Source organism: Dreissena polymorpha, chromosome 6, assembly GCF_020536995.1.
Source record: "Dreissena polymorpha isolate Duluth1 chromosome 6, UMN_Dpol_1.0, whole genome shotgun sequence".
NCBI lineage: Eukaryota > Metazoa > Mollusca > Bivalvia > Myida > Dreissenidae > Dreissena > Dreissena polymorpha.
This window is the reverse complement of record NC_068360.1, coordinates 68,900,177-68,916,747: the sequence shown is the minus strand read 5'-3', so window position 1 is coordinate 68,916,747 and position 16,571 is coordinate 68,900,177. Positions and strand designations below refer to the sequence as shown.

The following is a 16,571-nucleotide window of genomic DNA, read 5'->3' as shown; positions in this document are numbered from 1 at the left end:
TGCAATTTTCGTTTTAGGTTGCTAAAAGAGCGATGTTTTATCGAGCTTTACGAACGTTCATTGAGTTGTATTCAGTGCTACACACAAATTAATCATATTTGTACTGTCCCAGAAATGCAAATAAAAAAAACATTGCAAATTTGCTTCTTTTTATTGTAAACTTTCAGATGCAAAAACGCAAAAAATAAACGTCAAAATAAATGCAAATTTGAAATTTTACAAATTTGCAATTTTTGTTTTCGGTTATTATGCATCGAGCTTTTCGTGCTGTCATTGAGTTGTATTCATTGCTTCACACAAAATAATAATATTTGTATAGCCCCAGACATGCGAAAACTTTTTTTTTCAAAAAAAAAATAAAACAAATTGCAAATTTGTAAAATTTGAACTTTGCTTGTTTTCGATGGTAAACTTTCAGATGCCATAACGTAAAAAATAAACGTCAAAAACATGCAAATTTGAAATTTTACAAATTTTCAATTTTCGTTTTAGGATGCTATAAGAGTGATGTATCGAGCTTTTCAAGCTGTCATTGAGTTGAATTCATTTCTACACACACAATAATCATATTTGTACAGTCCCAGAAATGCAAATAAAAGAAATTCAAAAATTGCAAATTTGTAAAATTTGAACTTTGCTTGTTTTTTATGGTAAACTTTTAGATGCGAAAACACAATAAATAAACGTCACACATGCAAATTTCAAATTTTACAAATTTGCAATTATTGTTTTAGGGTGCTATAAGAGCGATATATCGAGCTTTTCGAGCTGTCTTAGAGTTGTATTTATTGCTACATACAAAATAATCATATTTGTACATTAACAGATATTCTATTTTAAAAAAGCTGAATAATTGCAAATTTGTAAAATTTGAACTTTGCTCGTTTTTGATGGTAAAACGCCTTTATTCTGATGCAAAAAAAAGTAATAAACGTCAAAAACATGCAAATTCAAATTTTACAAATGTGCAATTTTCGTTTTACGATGCTATAAAAGCGATGCATCGAGCTTTACGAACGTTCATTGAGTTGTATTCATTGCTACACACACAATAATCATATTTGAACAGTCTCAGAAATGCAAATAAAAAAGTTCAAACATTGCAAATTTGTAAAATTTGAACTTTGCTTGTTTTTAATTGTAAACTTTCAGATGCGCAAACGTCAAAACATACAAATTTGAAATTTTACAAATTTCCATTTTTTGTTTTAGGATGCTTAAAGAGCGATGTATCGAGCTTTTCGTGCTGTCATTGAGTTGTATTCGTTGCTACGCACAAAATGATAATATTTGTATAGTCCCAGACATGCAAATATTTTTTTTTCCAAATTTACAATTTTGTAAAATTTGAACTTTGCTTGTTTTTTTTTTAATGTAAACGCATCTGCGAAAACGCAAAAAAACGTCAAAAACATGCAAATTTCAAATTTTACAAATTCGCAATTTATGATTTAGGTTGCAAAAAGTGCGATGTATCGAGTTTTTCGAGCTGTCATTGAGTTGTGTTTACTTCTACACACAAAACATTCGTATTTGTACGACATGCAAATAAAAAAAAATAAAAAAAATTGTAAAATTTGCAATTTGCTTGTTTTTCATGGTAAACTTTCAGATGCGAAAACGTAAACAAATAAGGTCAAAAACATGCAAATTTTACAAATTTGCAAATTTTGTTTTAGTTTGCTATAAGAGTGATGTATCGAGCTTTACGAACGTTCATTGAGTTGTATTCATTGCTACACACAAAATAATCATATTTGTACAGTCCCAGAAATGCAAACAAAAAAAATGTTAAACATTGCAAATTTATAAAATTTGAACTTTGCTTGTTTTTCATGGTAAACTTTCAGATGCGAAAACGCAATATATAAACGTCAAAGACATGCAAATTTCAAATTTTACAAATTTTCAATTTTTGTTTTAGGGTGCTATACGAGCGATGTATCGAGCTTTTCAAGAGTTCATTGAGTCGTATTCATTGCTACACACACAATAATCATATTTGTATTTTTTTAGTCCCAGACAAGCAAATACTTTTCAAAAATTGCAAATTTGTAAAATTTCAACATTGCTCGTTTTTTATTGTAAATTTTCAGCTGCGTAAACGTAAAAAAATCAGGTCAAAAACATGCAAATGTCAAATTTTACAAATTTGCAATTTTTGTTTCAGGGTGCTATAAGAGCGATGTATCGAGCTTTTCGAGCTGTCATTGAGTTGTATTCATTGCTACATACAAAATAATCATATTTGTACATTCACAGACATTCAATTTCAGAAAAGTTGAAAAATTGCAAATTTGTAAAATTTGAATTCGTTTGCTCGTTTTTGATGGAATAACGCAGTCATCGAATCGCGAGTGGCATACCGGTCAATAGTAGGTGCGCATTTGATGGATCCGTGACGACATTTCGAATGACTCATTCGGCCATTCATGCATAAATTGATAATGCATATATCACATATAGGCCGAGATGGGCTTTATGGTGGAGACGCAATAGAACGACAATGCCAGGGTCTGCAATGCTCTTTGATGTGTCAAAATAACCGTAATGTCATGGCCTTTGGTCAATGTTTAACGCTTTTCATGCTTTTGATGATTTTTGTTCACTTATTAAGTCATATGTTGCATCTGCTTTGCTGTTAGAATCGAAAGTGATGCCTTGTATGATATCTAAGTGCTGCATGTATGATGTAACCAAGGTCGGCTTTTTTACCTTAATTCTTGACGCGAAACGCTGTTACGCGTGACGCTTTCAACGTCAACTTTAATGAATACATCTGTGTGCCATGGTACTGGAACTTTGTGATCTTTTTTAAAACAGATTATACCTATGGAAAAAGTGCCTTTAATTCAAATTTGAAGGGGTTGGGTTCCCTTATAAGAACTTCCGACCAAGTTAGTCGTCTTCCAGAATGTTGACAATTGACCATCAAAAATTCTCTGTATTGCAAAACATAACTGCCAGATGTCATTTTGACCCAATTAAGGGCTGTTTGCAATTGGGCTGTTGCACTTGGGGTTTTAAGGGGGTAAATGCTCAAAATCACACCGAAACCTGTTCCGGAGACATATTCTAAGACTACGTAAACACTCAGTATTCTTTTTCAGTGACATTTTGACATTAATTTGCATCAATCTCAATAATGAACCTAATTCATGTCTTTATCTCATCTATATTTATTGTTTACTTTTGTTAGCCTTTTACTATTTAAAAATGTAAAGCGTGTTGTTTTTTCATGCAAGCAATTTTGGACCGACACTGCTATCTGCCTTCGCCTTCAACCCCGTCAGGCAGATCTACTCAGAATAACACTACTTTGCCTTATTGTTCCTGTTTGGATATCTTGCTGAGTTCAAGTAAAATCAAGTATTCAGCTGAAAACACAAAAATGATAATAATATTATGCTTTCTTTACTAGAACGATGTTGTTGTGATAGACCGTGCGTGAAAAACAGCAGGAAATCTGTATTTAAGTGACCTCAATATTATACGTGTTCATTTTTAGGTTGTGTCGAAATTGGTCTATAGCTCTGCCTAAACTGCTGTCCAATTGGTTTACAAGTCCGGCTGAAGTGACAGGCCATCAAAAACTGCACAGTATGACTGATTCGGAGACGGCCCTTAACACTCGCCCAGTCGTGTCGAGAGGATCGGTGTCTTTGCAGGTTAGTACGCCGTTATTTTCAATGAAATCTATTGTAAAATGATTTCTTTGATATCCTGGCACACTTTTGTCACCAAAATTAGGAAAATCGGGTGTTTTACATTGACTGCAGCTCTGAAACCACATTTTGTGGTGATAACTTTGCCAGTGTGCCCGACAATGTGATGCCGGCGTGGTGACTTATCCCTTTGCAGCAAATAAAGCAATTAAGACTATTGAAAGCTTACTCTAATTGTATCTAACTTACATTAGTTGACACCGTAATGGGTAAATGTGCACAAAAAACCTTCTTGTTTTCTCAGATTACACGGAATTGAGCACCCGGGCCAGACTGACACTTTCCGGAGTCTGTCCGAGACGGAACTCGAGCCGAGGAATCATAGGTCCAGGTGTGACAGAAAACTTAAAAGCTCATGTCTGACGATGACTTTTTTTTTAGTCAGGAAGTAACGTGTGCTGTTTTCCCATGCAAGCATGCCCTTTTGTTGGGTCAAATGACATCAGAAATGCTGCTTCTACATGGATTCTACCTTAAATGTGCCAAAAATATATAAAAAGTTTGTTCGAATCTTGTTCAAAACCTGCTATGATGCACATATAATGCCATTGATGATTTTTGTTCACTTATTAAGTCATATGTTGCATCTGCTTTGCTATTAGAATCGAAAGTGATGCCTTGTATGATATCTAAGTGCTGCATGTATGATGTAACCAAGGTCGGCTTTTTTACCTTAATTCTTGACGCGAAACGCTTTCAACGTCAACTTTAATGAATACATCTGTGTGCCATGGTACTGGAACTTTGTGATCTTTTTAAAAACAGATTATACCTATGGAAAAAGTGCCTTTAATTCAAATTTGAAGGGGTTGGGTTCCCTTATAAGAACTTCCGACCAAGTTAGTCGTCTTTCAGAATGTTGACAATTGACCATCAAAAATTCTCTGTATTGCAAAACATAACTGCCAGATGTCATTTTGACCCAATTAAGGGCTGTTTGCAATTGGGCTGTTGCACTTGGGGTTTTAAGGGGGTAAATGCTGGAAAAATCACACCGAAACCTGTTGCGGAGACATATTCGAAGACTACGTAAACACTCAGTATTCTTTTTCAGTGACATTTTGACATTAATTTGCATCAATCTCAATATTTAACCTAATTCATGTCTTTATCTCATCTATATTTATTACTATTGTTTACTTTTTTTTAGCCTTTTACTATTTAAAAATGTAAAGAGTGTTTTTTTTTCATGCAAGCAATTTTGGACCGACACTGCTATCTGCCTTCGCCTTCAACCCCGTTAGGCAGATCTACTCAGAATAACACTACTTTGCCTTATTGTTCCTGTTTGGATATCTTGCTGAGTTCAAGTAAAATCAAGTATTCAGCTGAAAACACAAAAATGATAATAATATTATGCTTTCTTTCCTGAAACGATGTTGTTGTGATAGACCGTGTGTGAAAAACAGCAGGAAATCTGTATCTAAGTGACCTCAATATTATACGTAAACCTAAGTGTTCATTTTTAGGTGGTGTCGAAATTGGTCTATAGCTCTGCCTAAACTGCTGTCCAATTGGTTTACAAGTCCGGCTGAAGTGACAGGCCATCAAAAACTGCACAGTATGACTGATTCGGAGACGGCCCTTAACACTCGCCCAGTCGTGTCGAGAGGATCGGTGTCTTTGCAGGTTAGTACGCCGTTATTTTCAATGAAATCTATTGTAAAATGATTTCTTTGATATCATGGCACACTTTTGTCACCGAAATTAGGATTTTTTTTTTAGCTCCACTGGCCAAAGGCCAGCGGGGCTTATGTCATGGTCCTGTGTCCGTCGTGTGTGCGTCCGTGCGTGCGTCCGTGCGTGCGTGCGTTAACTTTTTCTTTAAACATCTTCTTCTCCTAAACTACTGGTCCAAATCTGATGAAATTTCTCAGGAATGTTCCTGTGGTGAACCTCTTTCAAATTTGTTCAAATTATGCCCCTGGGGTCAAATTTGACCCTGCCCCGGGGATTCAAAAAATTGAAAATTTGCTTATATAAGGCCTATTTTGTGCAAACTTTATAAATCTTCTTGTCCATAACCATTAGGCCTAGGGCTACCAAATTTGGTATGTAGTGACATCTTATAGTCCTCTACCAAGTTTGTTCAAATTATGCCCCTGGGGTCAAATTTGAACCTGCCCCGGGGGGTCAAAAAATTGAAAATTTGCTTATATAAGGCCTATTTTGTGCAAACTTTAAAAATCTTCTTATCCGTAACCATTGGGCCTAGGGCTACCAAATTTGGTATGTAGTGACATCTTATAGTCCTCTACCAAGTTTGTTCAAATTATGCCCCTGGGGTTAAATTTGACCCTGCTCCAGGGGGTCAAAACATTGACAATTTGCTTATATAAGGCCTATTTTGTGCAAACTTTAAAAATCTTCTTGTCCATAACCGTATGGCCTAGGGCTAACAAATTTGGTATGTAGTGACATCTTATTGTCCTCTACCAAGTTTTTTCAAATTATGCCCCTGGGGTCAAATTTGACCCTGCCCCGGGGGGTTAAAATATTGAAAATTTGCTTATGTAAGGCCTATTTTGTGCAAACTTTAAAAATCTTCTTGTCCATTACCATTGGGTCTAGGGCTATCAAATTTGCCATGTTTTTACATCTTATAGTCCTCTACCAAGTTTGTTCAAATTATGCCCCTGGGGTTAAATTTGACCCTGCCCCGGGGGGTTAAAAAATAGAAAATTTGCTTATATAAGGCCTATTTTGTGCAAACTTTAAAAATCTTCTTGTCAATAACCAATTGGCCTAGGGCTACCAAATTTGCTATATAGTGACATCTTATAGTCCTCTACCAAGTTTGTTCAAATTATGCCCCTGGGGTCAAATTTGACCCTGCCCCGGGGGTTTAAAAAATTGAAAATTTGCTTATATAAGGCCTATTTTGTGCAAACTTTAAAAATCTTCTTGTCCATAACCATTGGGCCAAGGGCTACCAAATTTGGTATGTAGTGACATCTTATAGTTCTCTACCAAGTTTGTTCAAATTATGCCCCTGGGGTCAAATTTGACCCTGCCCCGGGGGGTCAAAAAATTGAAAATTTGCTTATATAAGGCCTATTTTGTGAAAACTTTAAAAATCTTCTCGTCCATTACCATTGGGCCTAGGGCTACCAAATTTGGTATGTACTGACATCTTATAGTCCTCTACCAAGTTTGTTCAAATTAAGCCCCTGGGATCAAATTTGACCGTTCCCCAGGGGTCACAAAATTGAACATATGCTTATATCGGGCCCATTTTGTGCAAACTATAAAAAATCTTCTTGTCCATAACCATTGGGCCTATTTCTACCAAATTCGGTAGGTAGTGACATCAAATAGTTCTCTACTTAGTTTGTTCAAATTATGCCCCTAGGAACAAATTTGACCTTGTCCCAGGGGTCACAAAAATGAACCTATGCTTAAATAAGGCCTTTTTTGTGCAAACTTTAAAAATCTTCTTGTTCTTAATTATAGAGCCTAGGGCTACTAAATTTGGTATGTAGTGATATCTTATAGTCCTCTACAAAATTTGTTCAAATTATTCCCCTGGGCTCAAATTTGACCCGGCCCCGGGGGTCACAAAACTGAACATATGACGTTTACCAGTGGATATTACTGCGGCTGTTTGGCTGTGACCAACAACAACATCAACATCTTGTAAACATGAGATAAAACCCTGTCATTTAGTGCCATTTTAGGTCAGATGGTGACTGCTTACAAAGGCATTGAAGTAAGAACATGTGTTATGAATGTTTTTCTTATAAACTGAAAAAAGTCGGGTTTTATTTAAATATGTCGAAAGTGACCATATATCCGGATGAAAATATTTTGGATGACATGTTAATTTCATGTCTTTTTTATAGTGTTAAAACCAGTTTAATAATATATTATTGATTTTAAAAACACAGCTTCCATGAACATAATTATTTCAAGGAAAGTAAATATATATGATACTGCACGGTAAACTCAAACTTTGTATCGAAGAGAAGGTGTTGAAATTAATGAAGTGCAATGTCTTAACTATCGTATATGCTGCTTTTTAATAACTAATGATTCATTGTTCCATTTGTGAATCGTGACTGATCATGAATTGTTGAAATGATTGTCAATTGCTCAACAATCCATTTCTGACCATTTTATAATTTTCTTAATATTAGTTATGAAATGATCTTAGAAGTCAAATGTATTACTTAATTAAATACATTTATAAATATAAAGAAATAATCTTTAGATTATCATAATATTCCCAGGCTTGTTGGTCTTAGGGATGTGTGGGTTGATGAGCAATTTCTCCTTTTATCACAATTATTTCTACCCTACCTGATCATTTCCTTCATATTCCATTTTAATTCAATTGACGTCTGCAACCTCTTTCAAATTGGGAAAGTCCAAAATGTGTTGTTTGGTAAAGGGTTAAGGAATTTTGATTCCTATGGGTCTTGTGAATCTGTTTCAAATCAAATGCGTAGATTTGATCTTCAGCATCTAAAAATATGTGAAATAGAAAGAACGACAATATATTTTGGAGAGATAAATGTACCTACGTTATAAGCAAAGGACCTGTGCAACAATTCCCAGGCTTTTTTGTCTGTTTAGTTAACACGGTAGTAACTTTTTACATATATAAAAATGCTCATCCTTCCAACTTTAAGCGCCCAGTGGGACGAGGGATAGAAAGAGAAAGTCACAATTTGCTTGTGTACATTTCAACCCATGCGCATTACACGTGTTTTCGCAAAGAAAAAACAGTGGAGCGATGCAGGGCCATCATGGCCCTCTTGTTAACAATTACTGCAGCTCTGAAACCACATTTTGTGGTGATAACTTTGCCGGTGTGCCCGACAATGTGATGCCGGCGTGGTGACTTATCCCTTTGCAGCAAATAAAGCAACAAAGACTATTGAAAGCTTACTCTAATTGTATCTCACTTACATTAGTTGGCACCGTAATGGGTAAATGCGCACAAAAAACCTTCTTGTTTTCTCAGATTACACGGAATTGAGCACCCGGGCCAGACTGACACTTTCCGGAGCCTGTCCGAGACGGAACTCGAGCCGAAGAATCATAGGTCAAGGTGTAGGCATGATGCATGATTGGGTGTAGGCAGGGTGCTTGGTTGGGTGTAGGCCGGACGCTTGGTGTGATATAGGCACTAGGCATGGCTGGGTATAGGCAGGATGCATGGCTGGGTGGAGGCATGACTCATGGTTGAATATAGGCAGGGTGCTTTTTTGTATATGCAGGATGCATGGTTGGTTATAGGCAGGAAGCTTGGTTGGGTGTATTCAGGATGCATGGTTGGGTATAGGCATGATGCATGGTTGGGTGTAGGCAGGGAGCTTGGTTGGGTGTAGTCAGGGTGCTTGGTAAGGTATTGGCAGGATGCATGGTTGGGTATAGGTAGGATGCATGATTGGGTGTAGGCAGGACTCATGGTAGGGTGTAGGCATGGTACTTGGTTGGGTTTAGGCAGGACTCATGGTAGGGTGTAGGCATGGTACTTGGTTGGGTGTAGGCAGGACTCATGGTGGGGTGTAGGCATGGTACTTGGTTGGGTGTAGGCAGGACTCATGGTAGGGTGTAGGCAGGACTCATGGTAGGGTGTAGGCATGGTACTTGGTTGGGTGTAGGCAGGGTGGTTGGTTTGGTGCAGGCAGGGTGGTTGGTTTGATGTAGGCAGGGTGCTTGGCTTGGTTTAGTTGGGACGCATGGTTGGGTATAGGCAGGATGCATTGTTGGTAGGAGGCAGGGTGCTCGGTTGGGTGTAGGCAGGGTGCTTGGTTTTGTATAGGGAGGTTGCAGTGTTGTGTGGAGGCAGGATGCATGGTTGGGTGCAGGCAAGGTGCTCGGTTGGGTGTAGACAGAATGCATTGTTGGGGTTTGGCAGGGTGCTCGGTTGGGTGTATGCAGAATGCATGGTAGTGGAGGCATGGCGCTCTGTTGGATGTAGACAGGCTGCATGGTTGGCTGAAGGCAGGGTTCTCATTTTGGTGTAAGTAGGATGAATGGTTCGGTTTTGCAGTGTGCTCAGTTGAGTGTAAGCAGAGCGCATGGTTGGCTGGAGGCAGGATGCTCGGTTGGTTGTAGGCAGGGTGCTTAGTTTAATGTAGGTAGAATGCATGGTTGAATGTAGGCAGGACGCATGGTTAGGTGTAGGCAGAATGCATGGTTGAGAGTAGGCAGGATGCATGGTTGGGTGTAATCAGGGTGCTCGGTTGGGTTTAGGCAGAATGCATGGTTGGATGTAGGCAGGATGCATGGTTAGGTGTAGGCAGGATTCATGGTTGGGTGAATGCAGGGTACAGGGTTAGGTGGACTCAGGGTGCATGGTTAGGTGGAGGCATGATGCATGTTAGGTGTAGGCAGGATGCATGGTTGGGTGTAGGCAGCATGCATGGTTGGGTGTAGGAAGTGTTCTCGGTTGGGTGTATGCAGGATGCATGGTTGGGTGTAGGTAGGATGCATGGTTAAGTGTAGGCAGGATGCATGGTTGAGTGGAGGTTGGGTGCTCGGTTGGGTGTAGGCAGGGTGTTGGTTGGTTTGAGGCATGTTGGGTGGAGACAGGATGCATGGTTAGGAGTAGGTAAGGTGCTCGGTTGGCTGGAAGCAGGTTGCTCGGTTGGGTGTACGCAGGGTGTTCGGTTGGGTGTAGGCATGATGCATGGTTGGCTGGAGGCAGAACGCATGTTTAGGTGTAGGCAGGGTGCATGGTTAGGTGTAGGTAGGATGCATGGTTGGCTGGAGGCAGAACGCATGTTTAGGTGTAGGCAGGATGCATGGTTAGGTGTAGGAAGGATGCATTGTTGGGTGTAGGAAGGATGCATGGTTAGGTGTAGGAAGGATGCATGGTTGGGTGTAGGCAGAATGAATGGTTGGGTGGAGGCAGGATGCATGGCTGGGTGTAGGCGGTGTGCTCGGTAGGGTGTAGGCAGAATGCTTGGTTGGGTGGAGGCAGAATGCATGGTTGAGTGTATACAGAATGCATGGTTGGGTTGAGGCAGAATGCATGGTTGGATGAAGGCAGAATGCTTGTGTTGGGTGTAGGCAGGATGCATGGTTAGGTGTAGGTAGAATGCATTGTTAGGTGTAGGCAGAATGCATGGTTAGGTGTATGCAGAATGCATAAGTTGGGTGCAGGCAGGATGCATGGTTGGGTGTAGGCAGAATGCATGCTTGGGTGTAGGCATTAGTATGTGTGTAAATCGAAAAAAGGTGATTTTGGTTTTCCACAAACTTTTTGCGAAAGTCATCTGGTACGGCTAATACCTTTTTATATAGCATTAAAATGAACTGGGATTTATGTCCAAATGTATTTTCTCGCCAAGATCATGATAGAACATTTGCCAAAAACAGCTTTAACGAAATATCTTGACTGGTATTATTTTTCATGTTTAAAGTTATATTTTGTTGGAACATAAAAACTTTAAGACTTTAAAAGTGTATTTTGTATATGAAACAAAAAATATCTTTTAAAACATAAACGGCGTTGATTGAGGTTGTTGTTGATGAAAGATAAAGAGTTATATCATTGAGATCATGATTTGCGAATGCCTTTTTCTCCGCAATTCTTAGCTTCATCACACGCAATTCAATTAAGGGGTGTTGCGCGAAATTTCGTGGGTTATTTCGCAGTAATAGATCGTATTGATCATATAGTTATAGATACAGAACAGAAATACAAAAGAAAACATGGAAATGAAATGAAAACACATAAGCCAACCGTCCACACACGAATCATCCGTACATATTTGAAGTATTAATACGCGCGTTTTCGAACAGACCTGTTTTAGTTTTATGTCGGACATCGTTATTTGATTCGTTTGTCAATAGCATCGTTAATCATCGCGATCATGCTTAATCAATTATCCAATATGGAAACATAAATCCTGTGTGCATCATGTCGTATATATATCTTTTGATAACAAGGGCTGTTTGTAAAACATGCATGCCCCCCATATGGTCTGTCAGTAGTAGTGGCAGCCATTGTGTGAATACGTTTTTTGTCAGTGTCACCTTGACCTTTGACCTAGTGACCTGAAAATTAATAGGGGTCATCTGCCAGTCATGATCAATGTACCTATGAAGTTTCATGATCCTAGGCGTAAGCATGCTTGAGTTATCATCCGGAAACCATTTTACTATTTTTAGTCACTGTGACCTTGATCTTTGACCTAGTGACCTGAAAATCAATAGGGGTCATCTGCCAGTCATGATCAATGTACCTATGAAGTTTTATGATCCTAGGCGTAAGCATTCTTGAGCAATAACCCGGAAACCATTTTACTGTTTCGAGTCACTTTGACCTTGACCTTTGACCTAGTGACCTGAAAATCAATAAGGGTCATCTGCCAGTCATGATCAAAGTACCTATGAAGTTTCATGATCCTAGGCCTAAGCTTTCTTGAGTTATCATCCGGAAACCATTTTACTATTTCGATTCACTGTGACCTTTACCTTTGACCTAGTGACCTGAAAATCAATAAGGGTAATCTGCCAGTCATGATCAATGTACCTATGAAGTTTCATGATCCTAGGCCTAAGCGTTCTTGAGTTATCATCCGGAAACCATCTGGTGGACGGACCGACCGACCGACCGACGGACCGACCGACCGACATATGCAAAACAATATACCCCCTCTTCTTCGAAGGGGGGCATAATAATAATATTTTATAATAATGTTTATTTCTGATCAGCAATTAAAATGTATATGATTGATATAGCAAGCTTTTCGCTTCTTATACTTCAATCTGGCAATAAATAAATATTCAATATTACATAAATATTTGATATAAACGTATATTTAATGAAAGGAGTTTAAGTTATTAGTTGTTCGATTCTACGGTTCAACGTGCATTACGTACTTTTTGTTTAAATCATATTTGACATGCACAAAAGTAACAGTGTGAACTTTATCTGAATATGATTATATAATAGTCATTTATATTATATCTAGAACCCTGTTAAGCAAAATGAAACAAACGTTTTTCGCCCTTCAAACGCGTTTTTGTTAGCCAATATGAATATTATACAATTGTTGTTTGTACTGTATGCAGTTTTATTCATGCCGATAATTTATTTGATAAAGCATTATAAAAGGTAAAACAATACCAGCAAAAAAAAACGTCTATAATGTATCAATAGACTGGATATTAATGTTGCTCGTCAATAATCTGGCTAGCCTATAAATGATGATTACACATGTACTGAAAAGAAATCTTCTGGTTTCATGCTGATGTCTTACTTGAAGTTAAACGTTATCTATAAATCTGCAATCCTATTTGAAGTGATACAGATTATAATGATATATTATCTTAAAATTGATAGAAATTTTACTCCATTGTTCAAATTTCTGAATAGTTTTAAACATATATCCTTGTCAATATATATCAAAATTATTATGAAAATAAATTATTCTGTACTCGGTTTACTAATGCTAGAATAATCTTTTATAAGTGTGTCGATGGCAGCAATATTAATAATAAATGGTTAAACATTACTGTAACACCGTTTAAAAGACCTGACAGTGGACAGGCGATACTATTACAGCGATATTTGAACAGTACAAATATCGTGCGTCGCCGCGACTGTCGCGCAAAATATCGAGTATCGCTTCGTTTGTCTAGTGTCGCGGTCTGAAATTAGACCGCGATACACGAGATTCGGATAATATGGGGGATATTTGAAAAATAAAATATCGTGCGTCGCCGCGACTGTTGCGCAAAATATCGTGTATCGCTTCGTGTGTCTAGTGTCGCCCTTTGAACGCGACACTAGACACACGAAGCGATTCTTGATATTTTGCGCGACAGTCGCGGCGACGCACGATTTTTTTGACAGCCGCGGCGACGCACGATATTTTTTTGACAGTCGCGGCGACGCACGATATATTTAACACGATATATCGCCTTTTGGGCTTCCTACACAAGGGCGATATATCGTGTTAAATACGTTTTTACTTCGAAAAATTTCTGGCCAACCGGCGGGAAATTGTAAATGCAAATTCATTATATGTAAGCTAAAGTGAAAAGCTGGGTTAAATAGCTACTCCAAAAAAAAAAAGGTTTACTTGTTCACAGATTTTCATATTTTGAAAAAATGTCATGAAATATGCTTACTTATAAATCTATACTGTTTTGAATAGTGTTAACTAATGACAACATCAAGAAATAAGGTTAAATAAGAATACATGACCTTCCCTGGTATTTGAAGCCGGGTTCTCTGAAACCAAAGCCTGAGAACTTTCACTGCGAAAGCCAGCTTCAAATGCTTATCAATTAATTATAAACACATATGATGTTGAGTCTCAGACACAATTGTCAATACACGCGATGTACATGTATGCTTGAATGTAAAACCTTTTATCGTATACATCAAATTTATAATATGGCGTACAGTTGGGTCAAAAGTCAGTAGGCAATTCCTACAGGTTAATATGTACGCCAACAGTCACATTTGTTGCCTACAGTCATATAGTTTGTGTCTTCATGCAAACATCTAGGCCTACAGGCACATTTACAAATATATCAACAGGACGATTTGAGACTTCATGAATAATTATAGCATTGACGCGTATATTAATATTTACGGGTGTTTTATATTTGAATTGGTAGTACATTGTTTTTATTTGTTTAGTTTTAATTAATGATACTAGTTAAATGATACGTCATTTTATTCCTGTATTGTACCCGTCAAATAATGCAGCTTAATTTTATAACTATATGTATTTTTAGCTGTTGTGTATTTATCTACTATTTACAGGAACGACAGAGCATAGTGTGTAACCCACTTCTTGCACATTCTAATTCCATGAGCACATACGTGAGTAGTTATGTCGTGTGCATGTTACGTTGATATTATTATTTCCCATTTGAAACAACTAACTTATTTTTATACATTAAAGATTCATATCCTCTTCATTATATTATAACCTGTCAGGTAAAGGAAATACTGCAAAGGAATCTATTTCAGGTTCTCTAAAGTGTTTTCTGATAAGCCCTGTCAGTTGTAGATTTTATCAAAATTTTCTGCGCTGTTATTCATCCAGTATCTCATCGAATTTCTGCACGGGCACCTATCACCCCTTAAAAAGCAGTGGATCCGTCCATCAAGCGAACATTGAAATTCACATGATTCCATACCAGTTCGACTGAAAGCAATATTCTACCTGTTTTCACTGGGGATTTGTTTGGCTGTAAAACTGCTGGACGTTTTCGAACAAGTACAAATTTTGTCGTTTGTTTTTGACAAGTTTTTGGACATTTACAACGTGTATAATGGCCGAACAGCTAGGATCAGGACTGGATATTGAAGGTAATTAATACTTCTTCAGTTGTTTTTAGGTTCTACACACAGTTTTCTAAAATCACAATTTCTCATATATAAAAAAAAGAATGTATGCATTAGACAAAACAAAACAAAAACACTGCTTACTTAGAACTATGATCAAATTATACATTTGTTTACTTATGAGCAGCAATTGAAAAAGGAATAATACAAATACAAATCCAATCCGACGTAGTGTTTATGAAGCGCTTTAGCAATCTTGCATAGTGTAGTGTAGCGCTTTAGCAATCCTGCGTATCGTAGTTGTACAGCGTTAGCAATGATGTGTAGTGTAGTTGTACAGCGTTAGCAATGCTGCGTAGTGTAGTTGTAGTACGTTAGCAACCTATGAAGTGTAGTTGTAGCGCGTTAGCAATCATGTGTAGTGTAGTTGTAGCGCGTTAGCAACCTATGTAGTGTAGTGGAAGCGCGTTAGCAATCCTGCGTAGTGTAGATGCAGCGCGTTGACAACCTATGTAGTGTAATGGTAGCCCGTTAGCAATCATGCATAGTGTAGTTGTAGCGCGTTAACAATCCTGCATAGTATAGAGGTAGCGCGTTAGCAATCCTGTGTAAGTGTAGTTGTACAGCGTTAGCAATCCTGCGTAGTGTAGTTGTAGCGCGTTATCAACCTATGTAATGTAGTGGTAGCGCATAAGCAACCTATGTAGTGTAGTGGTAGCGCGTTAGCAATCCTGCATAGTGTAGTTGTAGCGCTTAAGCAATCCTGCGTAGTGTAGTTGTAGTGCATTAGCAATCCTGCGTAGTGTAGTTGTAGCGCATTAGCAATCCTGCGTAGTGTAGTTGTAGCGCATTAGCAATCCTGCTTAGTATAATGGTAGCGCGTTAGCAATCCTGCGTAGTGTTGTGGTAGCGCGTTAGCAATCTTGCGTAGTGTAGTGGTAGTGCGTAAGCAATTATGCGTAGTGTAGTTGTAGCGCGTTAGCAATTCTGCATAGTGTAGTGGTAGCGCGTCAGCAATCCTGCATAGTGTAGTGTAGCACTTTAGCAATCCTGCGTATTGTAGTTGTACAGCATTAGCAATGCTGCGCAGTGTAGTTGTAAAGCGTTACCAATGTTGCGTAGTGTAGTTGTAGCGCGTTAGCAACCTATGAAGTGTAGTTGTAGCGCGTTAGCAATCCTGCATAGTGTAGTTGTAACGCGTTTGCAACCTGTGTAGTGGTAGCACTTTAGCAATCCTGCATAGTGTAGTTGTAGCGCATTAGCAAACGATATAGTGTAATGGTAGCGTGTTAGCAATCCTGCGTAGTGTAGTTGTAGCGCTTAAGCAATCCTGCGTAGTGTAGTTGTAGCGCATTTGCAATCCTGCGTAGTGTAGTTGTAGCGCGTGAGCAATCCTGCGTAGTGTTGTGGTAGCGCGTTAGCAATCTTGCGTAGTGTAGTTGTAGCGCATTAGCAATCCTGCGTAGTGTATTTGTAGCGCGTCAGCAATCCTGTGTAGTGTAGTGGTAGTGCGTTAGCAATCCTGCGTAGTGTAGTGGTAGGGCTTAAGCAATCCTGCGTAGTGTTGTTGTAGCGTGTTA

The 16,571-nt window shown here is 38.3% G+C and overlaps 3 protein-coding genes across 4 annotated transcripts in view; 1 reads left to right on the top strand and 2 right to left on the bottom strand.

Annotated features, from left to right (window-relative positions):
* Nucleotides 1-3,507: 3,507 nt before the first annotated feature.
* LOC127834655 (myosin, essential light chain, adductor muscle-like) overlaps nt 3,508-16,571 on the top strand; it is a 34,665-nt gene continuing 21,601 nt past the window's right edge. Inside the window, exons 1-5 of one of the 2 annotated variants that reach the window (XM_052360677.1) lie at nt 3,508-3,668; nt 3,970-4,056; nt 5,195-5,354; nt 8,692-8,778; nt 14,750-15,015. In XM_052360677.1, the coding sequence (XP_052216637.1) occupies nt 14,979-15,015 (37 nt within the window). In that variant the 5' untranslated portion in view covers nt 3,508-3,668; nt 3,970-4,056; nt 5,195-5,354; nt 8,692-8,778; nt 14,750-14,978. The remainder of the gene's footprint in view (nt 3,669-3,969; nt 4,057-5,194; nt 5,355-8,691; nt 8,779-14,749; nt 15,016-16,571) is intronic. The other variant, XM_052360678.1, reaches the window with a different exon arrangement.
* LOC127835778 (uncharacterized) lies at nt 9,400-9,825 on the bottom strand. Its single transcript, XM_052362215.1, has one exon. It carries the CDS (start codon nt 9,823-9,825, stop codon nt 9,400-9,402), a length of 426 nt encoding a protein of 141 aa, XP_052218175.1.
* On the bottom strand, nt 10,172-10,666 carry LOC127835777 (mucin-2-like). Its single transcript, XM_052362214.1, has one exon. It carries the CDS (start codon nt 10,664-10,666, stop codon nt 10,172-10,174), a length of 495 nt encoding a protein of 164 aa, XP_052218174.1.